The sequence below is a fragment of the Hemicordylus capensis genome, chromosome 11 (assembly GCF_027244095.1).
Source record: "Hemicordylus capensis ecotype Gifberg chromosome 11, rHemCap1.1.pri, whole genome shotgun sequence".
In the NCBI taxonomy this organism is placed as follows: domain Eukaryota; kingdom Metazoa; phylum Chordata; class Lepidosauria; order Squamata; family Cordylidae; genus Hemicordylus; species Hemicordylus capensis.
Window position 1 is genome coordinate 18,955,769 of NC_069667.1, and position 24,360 is coordinate 18,980,128.

The 24,360-nt window shown below is 46.9% G+C and overlaps 1 protein-coding gene across 2 annotated transcripts in view; it reads left to right on the plus strand.

Annotated features, from left to right (window-relative positions):
* Nucleotides 1-23,506, plus strand: part of LOC128335385 (transmembrane 9 superfamily member 2-like) — a 48,453-nt gene extending 24,947 nt beyond the window's left edge. For both annotated transcript variants that reach the window (XM_053273496.1, XM_053273494.1), the window contains exons 10-17: nucleotides 1,515-1,647; nucleotides 2,605-2,724; nucleotides 3,592-3,649; nucleotides 7,882-8,041; nucleotides 9,521-9,672; nucleotides 10,747-10,858; nucleotides 12,102-12,273; nucleotides 22,853-23,506. In XM_053273496.1, coding sequence (XP_053129471.1) covers nucleotides 1,515-1,647; nucleotides 2,605-2,724; nucleotides 3,592-3,649; nucleotides 7,882-8,041; nucleotides 9,521-9,672; nucleotides 10,747-10,858; nucleotides 12,102-12,273; nucleotides 22,853-22,920 — 975 coding nt within the window. In that variant the 3' untranslated portion in view covers nucleotides 22,921-23,506. The remainder of the gene's footprint in view (nucleotides 1-1,514; nucleotides 1,648-2,604; nucleotides 2,725-3,591; nucleotides 3,650-7,881; nucleotides 8,042-9,520; nucleotides 9,673-10,746; nucleotides 10,859-12,101; nucleotides 12,274-22,852) is intronic.
* The last annotated feature ends 854 nt before the right edge of the window (nucleotides 23,507-24,360 follow it).

Here is a 24,360-nt window from a genome sequence, read left to right on the forward strand (position 1 = left end):
AACAAATTGGGGAGCCCCAAGCGTTCTACTCAGCCCTTACAGAAGTGTTGGCTCCGACTTCCTAGGAGTTGGCTAGGCAGATAACCGGGGAGCCAGCATGGTGTTGTGCAGGGGTGTCCAGCTGCATCCCTCTAGCTGTCTTTGGACTAAAACTCCCATCACCCCCCCCGGCTACTGGCCACTGTGACGAGGGATGGTGAGAGCTGTTGGTCAAAAACAGCTGGCAGGCTGTGGTGCCGTGGTTGGTGCAGTGGTTCGAGTGTTGCACTAGGACTGGGCAGATCTGGGTTCAAATCCCCACTCAGCCATGCAACTCACTGGCTGACTCATGGCCAGTCATGTATCTCTCAGCCTAACCTACCTCACAGGGTGGTTGTGAGGATTAACATCAACTTGTACACTGCTTTCTGCTCCTTGGAGGAGAATGAGAGCTGGTCTAGTGGTAGCAAGCATGACTTGGCTCCTTTGCTAAGCAGGATGCACCCCAGTTTGCATTCGAAAGGGAGACTGCATGTGAGCACAGTAAGATCTTCCCCTCAGGGGATGGGGCTGCTCTGGGAAGAGCAGAAGGTTCCAAGTTCCCTCCCTGGCATCTCCAGATAGGGCTGGGAAAGACTCCTACCTTGGAAAAGCCACTGCCAGTCTGGGTAGACAATAACGAGCTAGATGGACCAATTGTCTGATTCGGTATATGGCAGCTTCCTATGTTCCTAAGAACAGGATATAAATGTAAAAATAAATAAAAATAACTAGGCACAATGGGATATTTTTAAAAACCATTTTGCATTTATTGATATATTTCGTTTGCTGCCTTATTTATTTTATGTATTCGATTTCTATGCTGCCCTTCCAAAAATGGCTCAGGGCGGTTTACACAGAAAAATAATAAATAAATAAGATGGCTCCCTGTCCCCAAAGGGCTCACAATCTAAAAAGAAACACAAGATAGACACCAGCAACAGTCACTGGAGGGATGCTGTGCTGGGGACAGATAGGGCCAGTTACTCTCCCCCTGCTAAGTAAAGAGAATCACCATGTTAAAAGGTGCCTCTTTGCCAAGTTAGCAGGGGTTAGCTTGGCAAAATAACCTACCTTGTACATGATGACACCTGAAGGAATGTGGTCCTTGATTTGGGATGCAATATTTTCTTTTTAATGCCAAATTTGAGGCTGGTTTGTTTAGTACTCGAAGACAAAGGCAGGTAAGTGCTTGTGATAGCGCTCAAATTGAACGTGATCTTTTGTCTGATATCGGTTAACATCGCGGCACTCTTAAGTATGTTAATATTTGTTTCTCCTTCTTGAGATAAGCGTTTCTTAATAAATCTGCATCCTCCACCCCCGCCCTGCAGTCCATTAGGGAGTTGTAAAATCGGCGAGTAACGAAGCTGATGCAATTAGCCCCCTTCAGAAACAAAAACGGAAAGATAATCAGGCCGGGAAAGTGAATTTCACGTCTGGCTTGTACTAATTCACTGTTGCATGATGTATGTCTAATAAAGCTGTGATTGCAGGAAGATGCCCAGGAGGAATTCGGCTGGAAGCTCGTCCACGGAGATGTGTTCAGGCCTCCCAGGAAAGGCATGCTGCTCTCTGTCTTCTTGGGCCAGGGGACGCAGATTTTCATAATGACATTCATTACCTTGTGTAAGTAGCACTCGATCGCCTGGGAGGGTAATTATTTATGCAGGGTGTGTGCAGCCTAAAGAAGAACTGGAGAAGAGCCTTGTTGGATCATGCCAAAGGTGAATCTAATCCAGTATCCTGCATCTTCTCCCAGTTGCCCGGTCGGATGCCAAGCACCAGGGCACAATGGTGTGTCCTTGGTAGCTAGTACGCTGAGGTAGACTGCATCTGAATGTAGAGGCTCTGTTTACTTGTCACGGCTAATAAGCCAAGTGCTTTAAGCTGGAACATAGGAACCTGCCTTAAGGGAGGAAGGCTGGTCTTAGCAAGCATGAATTGTCCTCTTTGCTAAGCAGGGTCTGCCCTACCGGCCGTTAGTTTGGATGGCTTTAAAGGGCTCAGACAAATTCATGGAGGGCAGGTCTATCAATGGCTACTTGTCTGGTGGCTATAGGCCACCTCCAGCCTCAGAGGCACGATGCTGATGAATACCAATTGTAGGGGAGCAACAGCAGGAGAGGGGGCATGCTCTCAGCTCTTGCCTGTACACTTCCAGCGGCATCTGGTGGGCCACTGTGGGGAACAGGATGCTGGACTAGATGAGCCTTAGGCCTCATCCAGCAGGGCTGTTCGTATGTTGGTTTGTTCTAGTTTGCATTTGAATGGGAGACTGCAGGTGTGAGCAGTGCAAGATATTCCTCTTAAGGGGTGGGTCCACTCTGGGATGAGCAGCTGTATGCTTGCATGCAGAAGGTTCCAAGTTCCCTTCCTGATGGGTTCCAAGTTCCCTCCCCGCTATCTCCAAGATATGGCTGGGAGAGACTCCTGCCTGTAGCCTTGGAGAAGCTGCTGCCAGTCTGTGTAGACAATACTGAGCTAGATGGACCAAGGGTCTGATTCAGTATATGGCAGCTTCCTGTGTTCCTATGCCTGTTTGGACTTGAGTAACATTCTGTTGGTGAATGCTTTTGCTTTTAGTCCTGGCTTGTCTCGGGTTCCTTTCGCCGGCCAACAGAGGCGCCTTAATGACCTGTGCGGTTGTGCTCTGGGTGTTGCTGGGGACTCCTGCAGGCTACGTCTCTGCTCGAATGTACAAAAGTAAGTGCAAGTTCCTTCTTCTTCTTCATCGTTGTCATGCTAATTGTTTTGAAGCCTCTGACTTTCCTTTCTTCCAAGCACTGAAGGTAGCTTTTAGCATAAAGGTAACAATTCAATTAAAAGCCTCAGGAGAAAAATGACACATTAGTCCAGGGGTTTCCATTCTAATTCTATTTTCAATTTTAATCATTTTAAAAACTTGTTTTAATTATTTTATTCTATTTTTATTGTGTCGTGTGTTTTAATTTGCAACTTCTAAATATTTTTAATTTTCTACCATGCATAGAGATGTACATATCGGGTGGTATAAAAATACGATGAATGAATGAATTCTTGGCTTCCCATATGTTGCTGAACTACAACTCCCATCACCCCCAGCCTCTATTGTGCCCGGGGTGATTGGAGGTGTAGTCCATCTGGGAACCCCCTAGACTACAAAGCCTGAGGAAGGGAGAAAGAAAATCATCATCATACAGGGGTCAGCCCAAAGGATTTTCTAAACAATCTTCAAAAAGACCCTTAAGGAGGAGGCAGTGCTAATCGTCCTGTGGCAGGTAGTTCCATATCCTGGATGCTGCCATGGAGAAGATGCGTATCCTCCGTCCCATCAGTCTTGCTTCCAGATCAGTGATACTGAACAGGGTGTCGGCGCAGTTTGAATTTTGGCAGAGGAGTGTTACCAAGCATGCTTTGGGGTTATCTGGGGCTTCTGTTCACTTTGCACGTGTAGGGTAGATTCAAAGTGATTTATGGTGCTTGCACTCACACTCAAGATGATCCAGACTAGGTTTCGCCTTCCACCTGATGGAAACACGTTAAATGTACTAACGGCTATTCTCCCCCACCCCCACCCCGCTTATATCTCAGCATTTAGAGGTGAAAAGTGGAAGACAAATGTGCTGCTGACAGCTCTGCTATGCCCTGGGTGAGTATGCTCTCCCCCCCCCACCGCCCAACTTGCCAAAAATGCCCGTTTTCTGCATCGTCGCCTTGCAACGTTGGTTAACATGCACAGAGGCATTGCTTGCTTGTCAGGATCAGCACTCTAGTTGCAATCTTCTCCAGTTGCAATGTCTGTGTTCTTGTGTACACGTGGTTGTGAGCTGGACTACGACGGATGTAACAGCATCTACTCCTTCCGTTTTTTGTTTTCCCCCAAGATCACTTTCTATTTACATATTGCCCTTTGGGAATTCTGAACTAACATAGTTCTGAACTGTGATTCAGAATGGGGATTGCCAACATTAAAAAGAAAAAGAAAAAATTGTACCCCTGCTTTTGCAAACGTTCAGCTCGGGCATCCTATAGAAATTTTGAGAGATACCCGCTGCTTAATGACTTGACTAGCAAGCCAGAGGTCAAATCCCTGCTGGTTTGTTTCCCAGACTACGGGAAACACCTATATCGGGCAGCAGCGATACAGGAAGATGCTAAAAGGCATCATCATCTCAGACTGCACGGGAGGAGGCCATGGTCAACCCCTCCTGTATTCTACCCAAGACAACCACAGGGCTCTGTGAGCGCCAGGAGTCAACACCGACTTGACAGCACACTTTACCTTTATCCCCTGCCTGGGTATATGGCTGCCGTGTGAAACAGCAAGAGGGCTCCGAGTACTCCCAAGAGCACTTCAGGTACCCCTGCGGGTACCAGTACCTCCTCTTTAACATGGGGTTTTCCCATAGTAGCATAGCATTATGTTATATCTGCGCTCAGATGTTGTGGATTCGTACGTGTGTTTGTGTGCGTGACTGTACCTGTGTACGTTTAGAAACCTGGGTGTCTCCTGAAATGCAGGGTACAGTTAGGAAGTGTACTGCTGTACCTGTGTTCAACATAACATGAGTAACTGTACATGTGCATACAAACCTGTATCTGTGCATGCCACTGTACCCGTGTTCACTGTACACAGATGGTGCAAGTGTTGAACATAACATGCGAAAAGGGCTTTCTCCGTCAGTGTGGGAGTGTCGACGAGGATCAACCTGTCACTCGGAGGATACACTCCCTAACACTGAGGAGAATGACCCTTCAGGTAAGTGCCAATGCACCATTCTTTCACCACGTCCTCTCAACTTTGCTTGCGTCAGGTTACTGATGTTCAGTATTGGAGGATGCACTCCTAGGACAAAGACCCCAGGTTCTCCTGTTCATGCCCTCGCCAGAAAGGAGGGGATGGCTGAACATGTCCACGAACCCTGGAGAACCGGGTGGCAGAATGTGAAAGAGAAGGCACTGGCTCTGTGGCAATTCTTGACCATGGTTCAGGAAAAGCAAACCACGGTTTAGCATTGCCCCTGGATTCCTAAACCGTGGTTGGAAAATTGGCTGCAAGCCAGGGTGTGATACCATGGTTCAAAGTCAGTTTGCAAACCACAGCTAAAGCGGCCTTCCTGTTCTCTTCTCCGCCCCCTCCGCTTGCAAGTTGGCAGTGTTCCTTGCTGCTCTTGGGGGAGCATTTTTTTCACCACCAACTGCAGTGGCGCTGTGTTTGCACCTGGCCTTCCAGTTTCGAAACTGAAAAGCAAAAATCTGCAATTGTTGATGCGCCTGAATAGACTAAAATTAGAGGGGCCGAGGAGGGAAACGGCCACCAATTTTTGTTAGGGTGACACAAACTTTTAAGTCTTGGCCAGAAACGTGCCCCGTGTTTCCTCCTCATTTTGGTGCTATCTTGGTAGAATCCCCAAATGGCAAAGTATCGTGCTGGTAGCTTAAATTCCAGTCTTGAAATTCTGTTTCACAGAAGCGGCCTGATTGCCGGGAATGGGGAGGGGCACGGGGGGAAAAGCACAAAATAAGAACAGATGTCTTGATTATGCTATGCTAGTTCAGCAAGTTTGCATAATGCCATAAACAGCCCGAGGCAATTACGTACTCTGTGGATTGATTGTGAGGATTTGTAGACGGGTAGATTTTTCCCCCTGTTCTTCTTTCCCTTTGGAGGACTAAAGGGGAGATTTGCTTCGCGTTCTTGGACAGAGCTTTCAGCTAATTCTTAAAAATGTGCCATCGTACATGACTATTATAGGTTTACAGGATGTTAATCAGGCTGGAGATTAGGCGGCGTTTGTAACCCTGATCAGCCTCCCTAGAATATTTTTGGCTGAGAGAAGGCATCTATCAAAGGGCTTTAATCGAGTTGGCTGCCTTTTCACTCGGGGTTCAGCGCCGCACAGGGCAGAGCTGCTTCTGAGAGCATGGTAAACTTGGCACGAAGCAGGCGTGTGGAAATGAGTCCCAGGCTACTGAGCGTGGCATTGACCCTTCCTGGGCCCGAATGAGATGCAGCTGACGCTCCTTCTGTTCATTGGATGGTGGTGGTTTCAAGTGCCAGGCACACTGCCCAGAGCCTCCGGATAGGGCAGTATAGAAATGTAGTAATGATCGACTCTTACAGGGAAATTGTTATTTCTTTGGAGGGCAGGGTGCATTCAGGGGCATCTGTGTGTAGAAGCTCCTCCGGGCTGGAGGAGAGCGATAGTGAGCATGAATTGTCTCCTTGGTTAAGAAGGATCCCTTTGGATGGGAGACTATATGTGAGCCCTGTGAGATATTCCCCTTAGGCTTCCCCAACCTGCAGCCCTCCAGATGTTGCTGGACTACAACTCCCAGCACCCCTAGCCACAATTGTGGCTGGGAATGCTGGGAGTTGTAGTTCAGCAACATCTGGAGGGCCGCAGGTTGGGGAGGCCTGCATTTAGGGTATGGGGCCATAGCTCAGTGGAAGAGCATCTGCTTTTCTATGCAGAAGGCCCCAAATTCAATTCCTGGCAGCATTTCCAGGTAGGGCTGAGAGAGACTCCTGCCTGTAACCTTTGAGAGCTACTGCCAGTCAGTGTAGACCAGGCCTGTTCAACTTAGGTCCCCCCACCAGCTGTGTTTGAACTACAACTCCCATAACCCCCAGCCACAGTGGCCAGTATTGTTTGTTTGTTTGGTTTTTTGTTTGTTTGTCTGTCTGTCTGTCTATTTATTTATTTATTTGCTACATTCTTTATACTGCCTTTCTGCCTTGACAAAGGCACCCAAAGTGGTTTACAATATTAAAAGAAGCAAATTACAGAATGTTAATAAAACGGGAGCTGAGGACAAGATCTTGGTCTGGGTGCCTCCTTTCATCATTATTATTATTCATTCGATTTCTATACTGCCCTTCCAAAAATGGCTCAGGGCAGTTGACACAGAGAAATAATAAATAAATAAGATGGGTCCTTGTCCCTGAAGGGCTCACAATCTAAAAAGAAACATAAGATAGATGCCAGCAGCAGTCACTGGAGGTACTGTGCTGGGGGTGGATAGGGCCAGTTATTCTCCCCCTGCTAAATAAAGAGAATCACCACATTAAAAGGTGCCTGTTTGCCAAGTTAATTATCCCCTTTGCTAAGTAGGGTCTGCCTTGATTTGTAGTTGGATTGTAGACCTCATGTGAGTGCTATAAGACTGCTCAGTGCTAGAGGAACCTAGGAAGCTGCCTTATACAGAACATTGGTCTATCTTGCTTATTATTGTCTACACAGATTGGCAGCGGCTTCTCCAGGGTTGCAGGCAGGCATCTCTCTCAGCCCTCTCTTGGAATTACCAGGGAGGGAACTTGGAACCTTCTGCTCTTCCCAGAGCGACTCCATCCCCTAAGGGGAATATCTGACAGTGCTCACACTTCTAGTCTCCCATTCATATGTAACCAGGGCAGACCCTGCTTAGCTGAGGTGACCAATCATGCTTGCTACCACAAGACCAGTTCTCCTCTTGATAGACCCTTATGCGATTTGTGAAAAAGTACTTCCTTTTGCTGGTCCTAAATTTCTTGGCAGTCAGTTTCATGCAATGACCCCTGACTCTAGTGTCGTTGTCATTTATCATCATTATTATTTGTTACATTTCTAAACTGCCCCATCCAAAGGAACTGGGCGGTGCAGAACAAGTATAATACAAGAACAAACACCATTTAAAACAATAAAACCTGAGAGATGAGTGAGAAATATTCCTCTCTATCCACTTGGAGGCGCAAAGTTGAGAAGTAGCATTAGGAAGCATGGACGCGGCTAGGGTTCTTCCAAGATCTCACAGGCGGCATCAAAAGTTGTTTGGGAGCCAGATGTGGTCCCCAGTTGTGAACTGGAGTGGCTTGATGTTTGCCATCTTCTGTTCCCCCAGGATTGTCTTTGCTGACTTCTTCATTATGAACCTTATCCTCTGGGTGAAAGGATCATCTGCTGCAATCCCCTTTGGCACTCTGGTTGCTATCCTGGCCATGTGGTTTGGAATATCTGTCCCACTAACCTTTATTGGAGCATACTTCGGATTCAAGGAGAAGGTAAGTTCAAAATCGCAGTATAGACCAGGGGTGGGCCGCCTTGGCGCTCTAGCTGTGGTTGAATTACAACTCCCATTGTCCCTGGCTCCAAAAAAATTGCAAACACCAAATAAAAACACATAACACATCAAATCATAACAGACCAAAAAAAGGGTGGGGTGGGGAAGGAGGTACAAAATACAATACAAAGCAATTTAAAAACCCTTTTTATAATCCATTTGAAAACCAACTTTCAAAATCAAATTTTAAATTTAAAAGGCCTGAGTGAACAGAAAGGTCGTTACCTGGCCTCTAATAGAACAAAGTGATGAAGCCAGCCGAACCTCACTGGGGAAACTATTCTAGAAACGGAGTGCTACCTCCAAAAAGGCCCTCCCCCTAGTAGACTTACTCTGCCTTTTAAGAGTACTAGGGGCTATAGCTTAATTGACTAATTCCTTTTCTGAACTTGGAACGATCATGGAGATCATAGAAGGTTCTTCAGAAATGTTAGGGATGGGCACGTTCCCTTAGTTCTGTCCTGCGGTTGTTCTGGGCTTCTGGCATCCTCCTAGTTCCACTCCAGAATTCCAACCGGGCTTCTAGACTTTTGAAGTTGGGTCTTGCACATAATATCTAAATTGCAAAGGGAGAATGAGGAAATACAAGAAGATAGCATTAGCAGTGTTTAAAAGCATGAACTGTCGCATTTTGTAAATTCCAGGATTGCATGGGTTCCAACATTTTGGGTCCTGCTCTGGCAAACCTTTTTATTTATTTTATTTTATGTATTTAAAATATTTATACCCCACCCCTCCAGTACACTAGAGCTCAGGACGGCTGACAACATTATAATGTAAAATAAGACTAATAAAATTAACCACATTTAAATTAATCAAGTTAAAACCAGGATAAAACCACATTTAAAGATAATTTTTTTTAAAAAAAGTTCCAAATTAAAAGTTATTTTAAAAGCTGAACACTCAGAACTTTCTCCTGAAGCAGAATGTCAAAACCTATGTCATGATTTTACTTTATTTATTTGATGTATATATCGCCCTGCCACGTGGCTCAGGGCACTTTACAGGAAAATCAAGAATACATGACAAAATCAACAATCAATTAAAAGCAGCTTAAAATTACAATTAAAACGAGATATCGTTAAAAGCCAAGCTAAAAAAGATGGGTCTTGAAGGGTCTCCTGAAGACCTCCAAGGAAGACAATCCTCTTATATCGACGGGGAGTGCATTCCACAACCTAGGGGTGACAACAGTGAAGGCCCGACCCCAGGTCGCCACCAGATGAACTTGTGGCACCCAGAGACTGACCCCTCCTGATGATATCAACGAGCAATGGGGATCTTGTAGAGAAAGAGGTTCGATTCCATAAGCTTTAACAGTTATCCCCCTAACATGACGAGAATGATCTGTTTCTGCACTCGGCAACCCTTTGCAGCTTTTTTCATGCCTTGCCTTAATGATGTTAATTTCTCTCCACAGTCCATCGAGCACCCAGTACGTACCAACCAGATCCCACGGCAAATCCCGGAGCAGTCTTTCTTCACAAAACCCCTGCCTGGCATCATCATGGGGGGCATCTTGCCCTTTGGGTGTATTTTCATCCAGCTGTTTTTCATTCTGAACAGCATTTGGTGAGTGTCGGGAGCTTTCGTGCTCTGAATTGGCTCCTTGCCAGGCTGCATGGCTGCTGAGAGAAATACTGTATTTTCCTGCACCCAAGACTAGGTTTTTCCCCAAGTTCTTTGATACTAGGAGTTGGGAGGGATCATCTATAAGTCAGAGTCCTGTTTCATGTGGGTAAATAGGCATAAGCTATGCTTAACTTCTCCTTTTCATGGGGGTGGTCTTAGATTCCGAGTTCTATTCTATACTTAGATGTGGTAAGTGAGACCCTGTCTGCACATGTAGCTCAACCGTGGTGTGGTGACGTTGGCAGTGGCTGTGTCTGGATTTCCCCCTGCCACAGCCCTGTAGCACCGTAGCCCCACTAACCACTGCAGCCACCATAGTCTGCAAAGGGGAAGTAAGCCAGCTGTGGCAGCTGTAGCGATTAGCAGGGCCACAGAGGCCAATAGTGGGGGGCTCAGGGCCAACGTGGCAGGCAGTGAACAGCAGGGTGGGGTGTTTGGTAGCCCCCCCTCTCAAAGGGGCAGGGAGTACATTACCAAATTTTCAATTCCAAAAAATAATAAACAGAATCCATCGGTGTACAAGTTTGTCTACTTCTACATTCAGTTCTGACCTTCTTAAAAAAGTTAATTTTGTTAACTTGTTAATTTTCTCTCTCTCTCTCACACACACACACACTCTCTCACACACTCTCTCACACTCTCTCACTCTCACTCTCTCTCACTTCAGGGTAGCCATGAGGATAAAATGGTGGAATCCAGTGGGAAGGGGATTCCACTCTTAGCTCTTTGGAGGAAGGACTGGATAAAAAAGTCATAAATCAGTGCAAGTGGTTGAAGAATGGTAGAAAATGAGCAGAACTTAACAAAGTTTGAGAATCAAAGATTTCTGAGTTTGACATATGATGTCCTAACTGCTGAGCACCAAATGTAACAAAACAAGAGACCAGAACCCTTCCTGCACTGTACCACCCTTAACCCTTGTCATTTTCATTATGGCAACTTGAGAACTGGGGAGAAGTCAACTCCACAGCTATCTGTAGGTTGACCTAAGTGTGTGTGTGTGTGTCATTCCAGGTCCCACCAAATGTATTACATGTTTGGCTTCTTGTTCCTGGTCTTCATCATTCTCCTGATCACGTGCTCAGAGGCGACCGTCTTGCTGTGCTATTTTCATCTCTGTGCCGAGGTAAGCAGACACGTCCTTGCCTCGCCAAGACTAGTGCCGCTGCTGGACGGGATCAGCTGCCAGCCAGTGGCTTCTGGAGGGCTGAGCCACATCTGCAGGTTTCTGGTCCTTCGGCGCCCAATGGCGTTGGAAGGATTCGCGGCACCGCGGCTTCCTGCTGTACAGAAACATGCTCCTTGGATGGGAAAGCAGGTGACGCCATGCCGGGGAAGGCAGGATTCCTGCCGTTATCAGCTGGAAAGCTCTTATGCGCGGTGGCAGGGGTCCAAGGTGCTAAGGAGCAGGAGAAGGGACGGAGATTTTTCAGCTGACTGTTGCCAGCGTGACAGACGGCTGCCGTCTCCGTGCCAAATCAGCCTTCCTTGTGTACCATCAAGATGCGGCTGCATCTGCATACCAGCTGGAATGCATCCGGGGAAAAGAAATAGGACAGCCCCTGGTTGCATTGGCCGTCGTCGTGTGCTTGAGTTTCCTGTGCTAATGTGTGGATGTGACAGTAGACCCGGGGACAATGCAGAGGCGATGCTTGGTGGCGCTAGGCGAATTCGCAGAGAAGAGGGCTAGAAATGGCCATTAGTCGTGGGAGCTGGATGGAACTTCCGTGCCCAGTGGTGGTGTGTTATATATTTATTTATTTATTCGATTTCTATACCGCCTTTCCAAAAATGGCTCAGGGTGGTTTACACCTAGGTGGCCAGATCTGGCTTTTTTGAAGCCAAGTTCTGGCTTACGGCCCATTTGACCCACGAGTATACCCCTGAGGTTCTGGCCACCCTGGTTTACACAGAGATGTAACAAATAAACAAGGAACATGGGAACATAAGAGGCTGCCATATGCTGAGTCAGACCATAGGTCTATCTAGCTCAGTAGTGTCTACCCAGACTGGCAGCGGCTTCTCCAAGGTTGCAGGCAGGAATCTCTTCTCAGCCTTATCTTGGAGATGCTGCCAGGGAGAGAACGTCGAACCTTCTGCCTGCAAGCAGGCAGATGCTCTTCCTAGAGTGTCTCTCTTCCCATCCCCTAAGGGGACTATATCTTACATATCTTAGTCTCCCATTCAAATGCAAAACAGGGCAGACCCTGCTTAGCTAAGGGGCCAATGCATGCTTGCTACCATAAGACCAGATGCAGTGAATAATTGAAAATTAGTTCTTTGAAGAGACATGCACAACAGTTGTTAGCAATTAAGTGTGATCTGTTGCTTATTGTCTGTTTTTCTGTTGATTTGATTTTTTATTCCAGGATTATCACTGGTGGTGGAGGTCGTTCTTAACCAGCAGCTTCACCGCCGTCTATCTCTTCATCTACGCAATCCATTATTTCTTCTCCAAGCTCCAGATCACGGGAACAGCCAGCACCATTTTGTATTTTGGGTACACCATGATTATGGTCCTGATCTTCTTCCTTTTCACTGGTGAGTTTTCACTTAGTCTTATTTATTTTCTTTGTTGTTAAATTGATATACTTGAGTGAGTTTCTCAAGTCTTTCAGGAAGCTGAGTTGGGAGGCCTCTTGAATGGGCAGCGTGTCGTAGTGGCCATTGCATGGGCAGCATAGCGTAGTGGTTAGAGTACTGGACTAGGACCGGGAAGACCTGAGTTCGAATCCCCATTCAACCATGAAACTCACTTGGGTGACTCTGGGCCAGTCATGTATCTTTCTCAGCCTAATCCTCACAGGGTTGTTGTGAGGATAAAAATAAGCAAGTACACTGCTCTGAGCTCTTTGGAGGAAGAGCAGGATATAAATGTATTATTATAATAATGAAGGCAGGGGAGAGCCACATTCAAATCCTCACTCAGGTCTGAAAACCATGGGATTACCTTGAGTCGGGCTACCATATTTTTCAGCTTGAAAAATTAGGACAGTCCTCGCACCACCTTTAAAAAGTAAAAATAAATAAGTGTATGTATATATTATTTATATATATGTATATGTGTGTGTATATATATACACACACACACACACACACCCCCGCCCATCTCTGACAACTTTAAAAGGGCAATTAAGACACATCTGTTCAATGTTTTTAACATTGTTTTAAATCTTACATTATCGAAATGTTTGTAACATTTTTGTTTTGTTTGTATTGTTTCATTGTAAACTGCCTAGAGACATAAGTTTTGGGTGGTATACAAATATGATAAATAAATATGTGCCGAGGCCAGGTCTACCAGTTGACTTGAATGGGGCAGTCACAGTAGACGGGTCCCCTGGATTGACAGAGGCCTGGTCTGCTTACCAACTTGAGCGGGCCAATGGTCTCTGGAATACGGGGTGGCCAGCTCCTCCCATGGCCTTGAGAAGGAAAGCACTGCAACTGTCCAGTAGATTGCTGGAGCAACAGAGTGCCTCCTGCACGCGTTGGGTAGATCTGGCCGCTTGCCCAGGGGTGGCCAGGTCTACCTGCTGGCTTGTTTTTTTACACCTGGTCTCTGGGAATTGGTAGATCGGGTTGCTGGCTCAAAGGGGCCAAGTCTGCCAGACACTGAGGGCCAATATCAGACAGACTGCCTGTCCTCAGCGACATTTCTCTTTTGCATGGAAATGAGGACATGTCCGTGGCAAATGAGGATGTATGGTAGTCCTGGGCCAGTCATTTATTCTCAACCTAATTGACCTCTCAGGATGGTTCTGAAGATAACATGGGGTGATGAAGGTGGAGATCCATGTCCCGGAGAGTCTGACTTCCTGGTAGTTGAGTGGGTTAGTGATGTACATGTGTGTGTGAACCAGCTCTGTGTGTGAGTGAAGGGGATGAAGTTTGTAAGTGGGCCTATAAAACTGCCTATGAAACTGCAACAGTCTTTGTGTTAACAGTTTCCTTCATCATTATTTTTGGCCTTGCAGAAGGATTTTTCTTTAGCTACCTAGCAGGAATGGAAGCAAAAAGCAAGCAAGATGTAATCCCACAAATTTGAAATTATTAGAAAGCAAATATGGAAGTGGGTGTCTCCAGCAAAAACCCCGTTTTAAGTTCACCGCTCTGCAGGCAAGCTCCAGATGTCCCCTGTAATTTCCCCCAAATAAATTCAAGCGTTAAAAGAAAAGAATGTTTTAATTTTGAACTAAAGCGGTATGCTAATGCCTGTCTGGGTTTTAGCTTAGGTTAGCTGCCAATTTCAGTTTCACTTGGGTGATGTAAATTGCTAGAATTAGAAATATCCTTTTCGTATAGGAAATGATAATTGAAATTGTCACAGCAGCTGCTGAAAAGGATTAAGATCTCCATATATGTCAGCCCCGCTCTCCTTGATATGAAGGGCAATGAGGCCTAAATGTACCACGGTAAAGTTTACGCTTGTGTGTTCTCATGTTAAGGTCTAGTTCAGGAGCTGCGCGATAATTGTGGTGGTTTGGTTGGGGAACACACCATGGGGTGTGATGGTCTTTCCTCCCTTATCTGACTTGTTCTAACCCAAGTTTGCCATGAGGTCCAAACTGGACAAACTATGGTTAGCCTTAACCAGGTATTGGCCTGGTTCAGACAATTCAAGATAACCATGGTTGGTTTGGATCAGGAGCACATGGTGCTCTAAGCCCATATGTTCCCCACTCTCTGTTCCTCCTCAGCTTGGACATACAGCTGTGATGGAGGAATCTTGGCTTGTTAAATTATTTGTGGTCTCAACCAGGGAGCTATGGTTTAACTGCGACTTAACAGATCAGGATATGAAACTGGAGTTCAATGCAGTTGAACCACCGCTTCCAGATTAGGATGACACAGTTGTGGTGTAAGAAGCCAGGATTATTTTGCAGGTAAGTGGAGAATGGGGGAAGCAGAGGGGTTGTACTGGCTTGCCATTCCTTTAGCAAACCATGGTAGGTTTGGATCATCTGAGCTGTGCTAAACCATGGCTTGAAAGCTCACTTCCAATGGTGTTTTCAAAACATGGGCTAGAGACAATCCTTGGAGAGCGCTAGCCAATTTGAATGCTTCAGATGACATCTCCAGACTCGGGTAGGAACAAACGGAGAGAGAGGACTTCATCTGCCCACAAGAGGAGTGATGGGAGGTGTATATCTGGGTGGGTCAAGTGTGGCAGGAAGCACACTGTGGGAGCAGGCAAGGCGAAGTCAGACAAGCAGGAAGTCAGGAGCCAGAGATGAGTCTGGGAGGGGCAGGCGTGGCTGAAGCCGAATCGAGGTACCCCGTGCCCACAATGGAGTTGCTTCAGCAAATGACGGAGGCAAACCGAGGCCTTAAATACAGAGCTGGCACTGCAGCCCGCGCCTGAGCCTGGAATGTCTTAAATGGGCGCCGCCGTATTTCGTATAAACACTGGCTGTGGCGTAGCTGAATGGCTGCTGGTGGGGATTGGGGTGCTTCGGGTTCATCCTCCAACTCGGAGGACACGGGCAAGGGTGTGTTGGGGGTCATCCAGTGCTGGCATTTCCACTTGTGGGAGTGAGGGCCCCTCGGACCTTGCCTCGTCGTGTGAGTCCTCTCAGTCAGTCTGGCTTAGGGGTCACAACCGCTTCACCTCAAGAGCCCCTGTGTTCCAGCTCAGCGGTCATGACCCCTTCATCTTGGGACTCTTCCCTGTCAGGTGGGGGTTCGTGACAGGAGGGCCCAATCCTACAGGGTGTTCCCATTGCAATGTGATGTCTGAACTGGACATCAGAGTTGTGCTCTTTTACCGAATCCAGGGGTTCTTATGTTTGGGTCCCCAGATATTGTTGGACTACAATTCCCCTCATCTCCAGCCACGATGGCCACAGGCTTGGCCATGATAGTGGGAATTGTAGACAACAACTTCTAGGGACTCAAATTTGAGGACCTCCGACCCTGATCACTTCCATGGCAAAAGGCAACACAACCATCACATGCAGGAATATGAAACTACCTTCTCTTGATTCCGCCTAGCCTAGCTCGTTTACCCTGATGGCTAGCCACTTCCTGAGCTCGGGCAGAGACCCTAGCCCTATTCAGACATTACATTGTAAAAGTGTACAAACCTAGGTGCACTGGTACATGGATTTGTGTGAACGGCTGCACCTGTGTTCATTTTGAAAGTAAGGCTGGAGATAGGCCCGTCAAATGCTTGGTGCAGCTAAGAAGTCTACTGCTGTCCCTGTGTTCAGCATACGCTGTGAATTGCTGTACCTGGGCGTAGATCGGTAGCTGTGTATGCTACGCCCCCATCATACAAGTGTTGAACGTAATGTGTGAATACCGCTCCCTCCCCAGCTGTGCTACTGGGGCTTCTTTAGAGGGAGGTGAACCTGGAAGCTTCAAAGGTGCAAATTGTGCCCTGTTGGGTGAGTTTTTCCTTGTTAACCATCGGTGATCCCAACTTGGTGGTCTCCACATCCAGCCAATAGAGGACAGATTTGACAAGAATCTGCCCCCTGGATGGAATGAGAAGGTCTTGACCTTTGCCCACAATGTAGTAGCTTTCTGAGATACTATTGGGCGGGGTGGGTGGGTTTCTCCTTATTTCTCATTGGCGTTTTTGAACTACAGCTCCCATAATCCCCAGCCACAGTGGCAATAACCAGCAATTATGGGAATTGTAGGCCAACATCTGCAGGAGGGCCAAACGTGAGCAGCCCTGGCTTAGAACATAGCAGCCCTGCTGGATCAGGCCCAAGGAAGCCTATCTAGTCCAGCATCCTGTTTCACACAGTGGCCCATCAGATGTCCCTGAGAAGCCCACAGGCAAGAGGTGAGGGCATCCCCTTTTTCATGCTGTTCCTCCCCTGCAACTGGTATTCATAGGCATCTTGCCCCTGAGGCTGGAGGTGGCCTATAGCCACCTGACTGGTAGCCATTGATAGACCTATCCTCTGTGAATTTGTCTAGGCCCCTTTTAAAGTCATCTAAGCTAGTGGCCATCACCATATCCCAGGGCACAGAATTCCATAGACTGATTATGCAGCATCTGGAAAGGGGCTTCCTAGAGGCGTCTGGCTGTCCACTGTGAGAAATGGGATGCCGGACTAGATGATCTTTCAGGTGGACCCCTCCGGTCTCTCTTTATGTTAATATTCCATGGTGGTAACCCAGGGACTCATCATGTTGGCCTAGTATCATGCTGTTTCTTGCAATTATTACTACTGCCTTCTTCTCCCCCCCCCCCCCGCCCTTAAACCTAGACCTAGCAATTTGCAGTATGATTTTCAGAGTAATAATATGGTAAGCGAATGAGTATATTTGAGCAAGGATAGCTTTATGATTACTGCTCTACTTGCTGCTCTCAGACACGGGAGAAAACGCTGCATTTAGCCGAAGCGCGAGGCGATCCTGTGCCCTCTCGTTTGATCATCGTTTGCACTTGGGAGTTAATGCCATTTTCGAAATTGAGTTTTGATGTCTCGGGTAAATTGTGTTTGGAATTCCAGAGTCTGAAAGCAACCACCACTGTGTCGTGATGGGAAAGGGGTTACGTTATGGAGACTTCTTGGGTACAGTTTTGCTTTCTTCTGCAGAATCTTTTTTGCATTTGGTTTCTTGCAGTCAGGCTATCCTTAGCATTCTTATTTCTCTCTTAACTGATCGTGTGCAAAGAGTTGTGTGGATCGTGAGCAGTCTCCTTTCAAGTATTTTGGCCTTATTTGATGCAGTGTTCCAAGGTTGTATGTTTACAAATATAACCATTTAATAAATACAACATCATGGAATGTGGAAATGCAGCTGGCTTGAACTTCAGCATTTTCCATGTTAACACAGAGCACTTCCATAGACCAAAACTTGTTCCTGTGTGTTATTGAGTACAGAATATTCAGAAGAGGCAGAGGATAAAAAAGCAGAGAGAGAAATGTTGAGACATTAGTCTGGGAATAGTAAAAGTAACCTGCTTCCTGATGAGCTAGCCAGGACGCCAAACATTCCCATTTATATGGGAGAAGGTCTGGTCTTGTGGTAGGAAGCATGAATCGTCCCATTTGCTAAGCAGGGTCCACCCTGGCTTGCATTTGAATGGGAGACTGCATGTGAGCACTGTAAGATATTCCCCTTACAGGATGGGGACAGCACCTGCCTGCTTGCATGTAGAAGGTTCCAAGTTCCCTCCCTGGGAGCATCTCCAAGATAGGGCTGAGAGAGACTCCTGCCTGCAACCTTGGAGAAGCCGCTGCCAGTCTGTGAAGACAATCCTGAGCTAGATAGACCAATGCTCTGAGTCGGTATAAAGCAGCTTCCTATGTTCCAGTAATGTCTTGCTTTTTTGCAGTAGGCACACATTCTGCAGAACTGTCGGATTAAAAGAAAGTGAGATCAAGCCCCCAGTTGTGCCGTTGAGTCAGTGTTGACTCCTGGCCATTGCCTTCTCCCACACAGTCTGAGATGATGCCTTTCAGCATCTCCCTATAATGCTGCTGCCCGATAGAGGTGTTTCCCATAGTCTGGGCAACATACCAGCGGGGATTCGAACCAGCAACCTCTTGCTCCCAAGGCAAGCTGTTTCCCTGCTGCGCCATTAGGTGGCCACATAGGTGGCAGCATAGCTTTTTCAGATTTAATCATGGTGCCCTTTTGTTAGCAGAGGCAGGAGTGGTGCTTGCTTGCACCCTCTAGGGCTGTGGGGGCCGGGGGCAAACCTAGTGGCATAGCAGAGCTCCTTCTGCTGGCCTCTTGTGAGAACTGCAGGTGCCTGCAAACAAGAACAGGCACTTTTGTGCGAGAGTATTGGAGAAAAGAAAGAGTGTATATGACTCTCATTTTGCTTGCTTGCTGTGGGATCCAGCAATACCCCCTTCCATGATGTCGCTGGCTGCTTTGTAAACCCCCTGCTAACTGGGCAGAGAGGCACCTTTTTAATGTGGAGATTCTCTTTATTTAGCAGAGGGAGAGCAACTGGCCCTATCCGTCCCTAGCACAGCATCCCTCCAGTGACTGTTGCTTGGTGACTCTCATGTTTCTTTTTAGATTGCGAGCCCTCTGGGGACAGGGAGCCATCTTCATCCTTAACATTTTTCATGGGCCTTGAACTGAAGGGCCAAGGCTGGGGCTTGTACAGTGTTGTGTTTGGAAAAGCACTCATGCTGTGCCCTTTGTGTAAGAGAGGGCATTCTGGATAACCGGCTGTTTTCCAGGCATTTGCTGGAGCACTGTCCATAATGCAATAAAGGTGGAGAGGAGCGGGGGGAGGTAATCCAGACAAGATTACCCGGGGGAGAATCTGCTATCGGATGCGTGCCTGTCTTTCAAGGCTGGCTTTAATTAGGGAAGTGGTCCCTGTACATAAATAGCTCAGAAATGGCCGCTTCTGTCCATTAAGGCTGGTCCCTAGAAGCCGTTCCTGCTCGATTACCAGAAGGCATCACACACCCTTGTTCTGATGCCCTTGGACCAGGGGTGCAGTGAGGAGGGCATGCGCAGGGACGGAGCACCACTACTTCTTGGCTTCTCTGGCTGTTAGGTTGGCCATGGCCTTGGGGGCTGTCACGGAGAGCGCCTGCACTTCTGAATTGGCAGCTGCCTCACTGACTGGGACAGATTCATTCTCCAGTTTAGGTACGTTCCTGTGCCAAAAGGACCTTCAGCAGATTGCAGAGGAAAGTTAAGCACCTGAGACCAAACCTAAATGTTGTGGTTGTGGTTTTCCACTCCTCTCTCTAAATTAGAAAATGTAAGAACTACCTGATTGGCTGAACCAATGATGCATCAACTCCCGGGTCTTATTTCTAATACACTTCTCTGCCGAGTGTTGCAAGAAGACCTGGCTACTGAGGGGTATACTTGCTTGGCATCGGTTCTTAGAAGTAGGAGGCTTGTGGATTCTGAGCCTTGTGCTTGCCTGGGACACACAGTCGATTTCATGGGGTATAACTAGTCTTCCTTCCTTCCGCAAAATACCTGATGTATGCTTGCATTTCTTTTACTAGAAAAGTGAGCTGATTTCCTTTTTGCCTTGTGCAAATATTGACTCCACTCTTTTGAGGGTTTCTCAAAATGTGGCATTCTAGTGTCTCAGCAATTTAAAACAAGTTGTTTTAGTAAGAACTAATCTGCCTATTCCTTTCACTATCCCTGCAACTGGATTAAATTTGGTTCAGAATGGTTAGGTGGTCCACAAGTTGCACCTCAAACATTCACGCACTTGCCATCTTGGACTGAGGTGGATTACATCCTTACAAACTACACCATCGAGGTGTCCCTGTGTGTCTGTCACTCACTACACCTGTACCAAATGTGGTTCAAATCGGTTAGATGGTCCACAAGTTAGCCCACTTGCTCCTCAAACATTCAGGTGCGCGCCATCTTGAATCAGGCTGGGTGGCATCACAGACTACCCCTTTAAGGTGATCCAAAGTTGGTTCATATCAGTCCAAGCATTGTGAAGTTGATAGCAGGGGACACACAGAACGCCAGGTGATATCTTAAGCCTACTGGAGAGTAGGCTTAAAAAACCCCCGAAGATAAGTAGACAACCAATTAGAAATGAGGATTCTAAATGCAAGAGTCTCTTGTGGGGTGGGGGAGCACAGAGGTTGAGGTTGTGCCAGTTAGGAGCGCCGCACGCAGTGGGGTGGAGCGAGAATCGACTCTCAACGGGAACGGCTTTGAGATGTTGAGCCCATAAAGGAATTAGATTCCTTTTGTGGCTGCTGTATGATCTCCTATCAAGCCCGCTCAATCTGCGGTCCCCCCACTGTTTGAGAGGATGATCGCTGCAAACCCAGAGGAAGAGGGTAATCTGCAGGATATAATAGCAGGCTGTGGGGAGAGGAAAAGCCTTCACTAGAAAGAGAAAAGTGGCGAGATGAAGGGATGGAGAAACAGGCCAGGTGTATAGTGAGAGAGGCTGGGGTCCCACTTCATTTCCCTCCCCAAGGATGCATCTCTCCTCTGTTGCAGCTACGAACCGCAGGCCGAACCGGTGATGTACACAGGGAGGCGATACGGTTCTAAAAGAAACCTTGCTGCCCTCAGCACCTGCTTCCAAGGAGAGGGTGTAGAAAAGCAGCCGCCACATGATAAATTCCTGGCAATAAGAACAATGGGTAGAAGTATGAATGTCTTGGAAGTGGCTGTTGCCCAAGGAAGTGGGTCCGTAGCTCCCTGGAAGAGCATCTTCTTTGTATGCAGAAGGTCCCAGGTTCAGTTCCTGGCAGCATCTCCAGGCAGGGTGGGGGAAGACGGCTGCTTGAAACCTTGGAGAGCTGCTGCCAGCCAGTGTAGACAACTCCAAGGGAGATGGACCAATCGTCGGATTCAGCAGCTTCCTCTAATGGAGTGGAGCCTTCAGTATACCTTGGACAGCCACTTACTGAGGAGCTGCAGCAGGGAGGGTGGGTGGGAGGTAGGTTGTGTCCTGCTTTCAGCCTTCTGATGATATCTGGTTGGGCCACTGTGAGAAGCAGGACACTGAACTTGATAGATCTTTGGTTGGATCCAGCCACACCCTTCTCAGGAACAAGGAGCAGTGAAACAAGGCATATCTTGAAGTAATCCAAACTTCTGTCTCCCCCGGCCCGTCCCCAATCAAGAACAGCGTTCTTGGCAGAATCCCCTTTTATCCTCTGCTCACTTTCGCCCATCTCCTCCTCCAATGGGCAAACTGACAGCTTGCCCAGCGTGACATGATCTTCTTCTTCTTGAGGAATCCTTGACGAGCTGCTAAAGCTCAGCAGGATTCTTCAGCGCACTCTTCTTAAATCTTTGCTAAAATGTAGCAGTTCCCAAGCTTGGACTACAAATCCCATTGTCCCCAGGCACAACAGCAGGTGATGATGGGAGTTGTAGTCTGACATCTGGGGATCCAAGCTTGGGAACTCTTGGTCTAATGTAGGCCTGCTCAACTTTGGGCCCCTGGCTGTTTTTGGACACAGTTCCCACAGTCCCCAGTCACAGTGGCCAGTAGCCAGGGATTCTGGGAGTTGTAGGCCAACATCTGCCAGAGGGCCAAAGTTGAGCAGCCCTGGTCTAATAGATGCCTATGAAAAATCTTGGAATGCAGTAGCCTAATAAACTTGGATGGGCGGGGACAAGAGACGGGGCCTTCTTGGTTGTGGCCCCTCAGCTTCTTGTTGGGCAGCAGACAGACTAGTTAGTCACGACTGAGCGCCGTAGAAACCAGGCATTAGTCGTGACTAGCTGAAGTCCTGTTGGTTTGTTTGTTTATTTGCATGGAATTTGGCCATGACCAAGTTAGTTTGGGTGCTTTCCATTATTATTTTTTTAATACTCATTGGTAGCCCGTGGGAATTCTGTTAAATCTACGGTTGGAGTCTGTGTTCAGGATTCCTTAACTGATAAGGCACTGAGTGATTTTGAGCATCATCATAATAGTAGCATGATAGGGTTGGTTGGCGGAGGCAAGAGACAGGATCTTCTTGGTTGTGGCCCCTCGGCTGTGAAACACCTTCCCAGAAGATCTTGGCCATGCTCCCTCCCTTAGGGTTTTTTTTTAAAAAAATCTCAAAACCCACCTGTTTAGAGAGGCCTTTTAAATCTTTTGATTATAAATTGAGAGATGCTTTATTGTGGTGTTATTTTTAATGGGGATTGTTTTACTTGGTTTTATTCTGTGCTGTGTTGTGTGTGTGTGTGTTTAAATTTTCATATTACTTTTACTGTTGTGAGCTGCCTGGAGCAGAATTGTATTGGAGGGACAGGATATAAATACTCTAAATAAATTTGTGTAGCGTAGGAGGTCTCAGGATCGGGTCACCCTATTTTTGGACTACAACTCCCATCATCCCCCACCACAATGGCCTTTTGGTGCCTAAGTAGCTGGTGGTGCTTAGGAAACTAAAATATTAGCCCTTGGCCATTGTGGTGGGGGATGATGGGAGTTGTTGTCCAGCAGTAGCAGGGGATGATGGGAGTTGTACTCCAACATATCTAGGGACCTGACAAGAGCCCCCGGCATAGTACTTTTTGAGAGTGGAAAGGGCTTCATTTGTACTATTGTCTTCATGTAATCCTTGCAACCAACCTGTAAGGTAAGTAATGAATTGCAACTGGGACTCAGAAGGAATGGCTTGTCTAAGGAAGAAGTAAACTTGTTGATTTTGGATCTCTTCTTGGTTTTGCTCCTTTTTAGGTACAATCGGATTCTTCGCCTGCTTCTGGTTCGTTAGCAAAATCTACAGCGTTGTGAAAGTGGACTGAGGTTTCTACATTGTTCTTGAACATATCCCTTGAGCTGCTGGATATCTATATATTTTTAAAAACCATATATCGAGGATAAAGATTTGCATTTTTAAAATAGCAGACATGCAGAGTTGCAGTCTTGGCACCAAAAGGCAGGCTTTAAACTGAATGGGACCTAAATAAACATTGGACGGTTCTGGAGAACTTGACTTGAATGGCTTTTTACAAACACCGCATCCAAAGTTTTTTGCGTGGTTTTCTTTCCCCAAAAAAGATTTAAAGCCGAAAGAGCGATAACCAGTTTAGCAACAAAATGTGCATTGTACATTTTTTCTCCAGCTGAGGTTTCTTGTGTTTTTGCAATTTCTCTTTTTACACAGTTTGACTTGATTCTTCTGTCACTGTAGAGGACCTATAAAATCTTACTTTAAAATGTGTCCTTTTTAAAAACTTAAGTACAACTGTATATACTGTTCTGTATCTCCTCTGCAGGTAGTTTCTCACCTTCTACAAATGTACAAACGTTTATGGTTCAGTGCAGGATTTCTGGGAGGAAAAGGACACCCAATTTCTTTGTGTTAAATAAACTTGCACAGTTCCAGCAGGTTCATGTGAGGCTGTTCTGTCAGTTGCCTAGTAGAAACCGACAACTTCATTTTGTCTACTGAGCTCCCAGATAGTGACTTATACTGGTATAACTTGTTTCTAATAATACCCATGTACATGGTGCTTCTCATTGAGATGGCAGGTCCCTGCCCCAAGGAAATTACAACCTTGGAACGATACAAGGCAGACAATGGAAGCAGGTGTTGGCTGGGAAGGAATGCATTGATTTAAAACTACATGTATTTATTTATCAGTAGGGTCTGGGGATGGAGTTGTGGGACATAGGACGCTGCCTTATACTGAGTCAGACTTTTCATCAATCTTGCTCAGTATTGTCTACACTGACTGGCAGCAGCTTACTCGGGTTTCAGATGGGTATTTCCTAGCCCTACTGGAGATGCCAGGGATTGAACCTGGGACTTCTTGCATGCAAACATGCAGCTGCATTCCCACTGAGCTGTGACCCATCCCTTATGAAGGACACCTTACAGGACTCACATATAGTCTCCCATCCAGATGCAAACCAAGGCAGACCCAGCTTAGCAAAGGGGATGATTCATGCTTGCTACCACGAGACCAGCTCTCTTGCCCCCATGCCAAAGTCTTCATGAAAAAGGTAAGTGTTGAAGAGGGGTTTGAAGGAAGTTGCCTTGGTGGCATTGTGGGAGGTGTTCTAGGACGGAGTTCCAAGTTTCGGGGAGAAAAGGTGGACTTGTCCGAGGAAGCAGGAGATCTGAGGGTGATGGAGCTGGACAACTGAAGATCACTGATATGGATGTGAAACTGCCCAAGAACATTAGCATCTTTCTGATGCCTTTCTCTGTGTCCCTCTGATGTCTGAATTACAGCAGG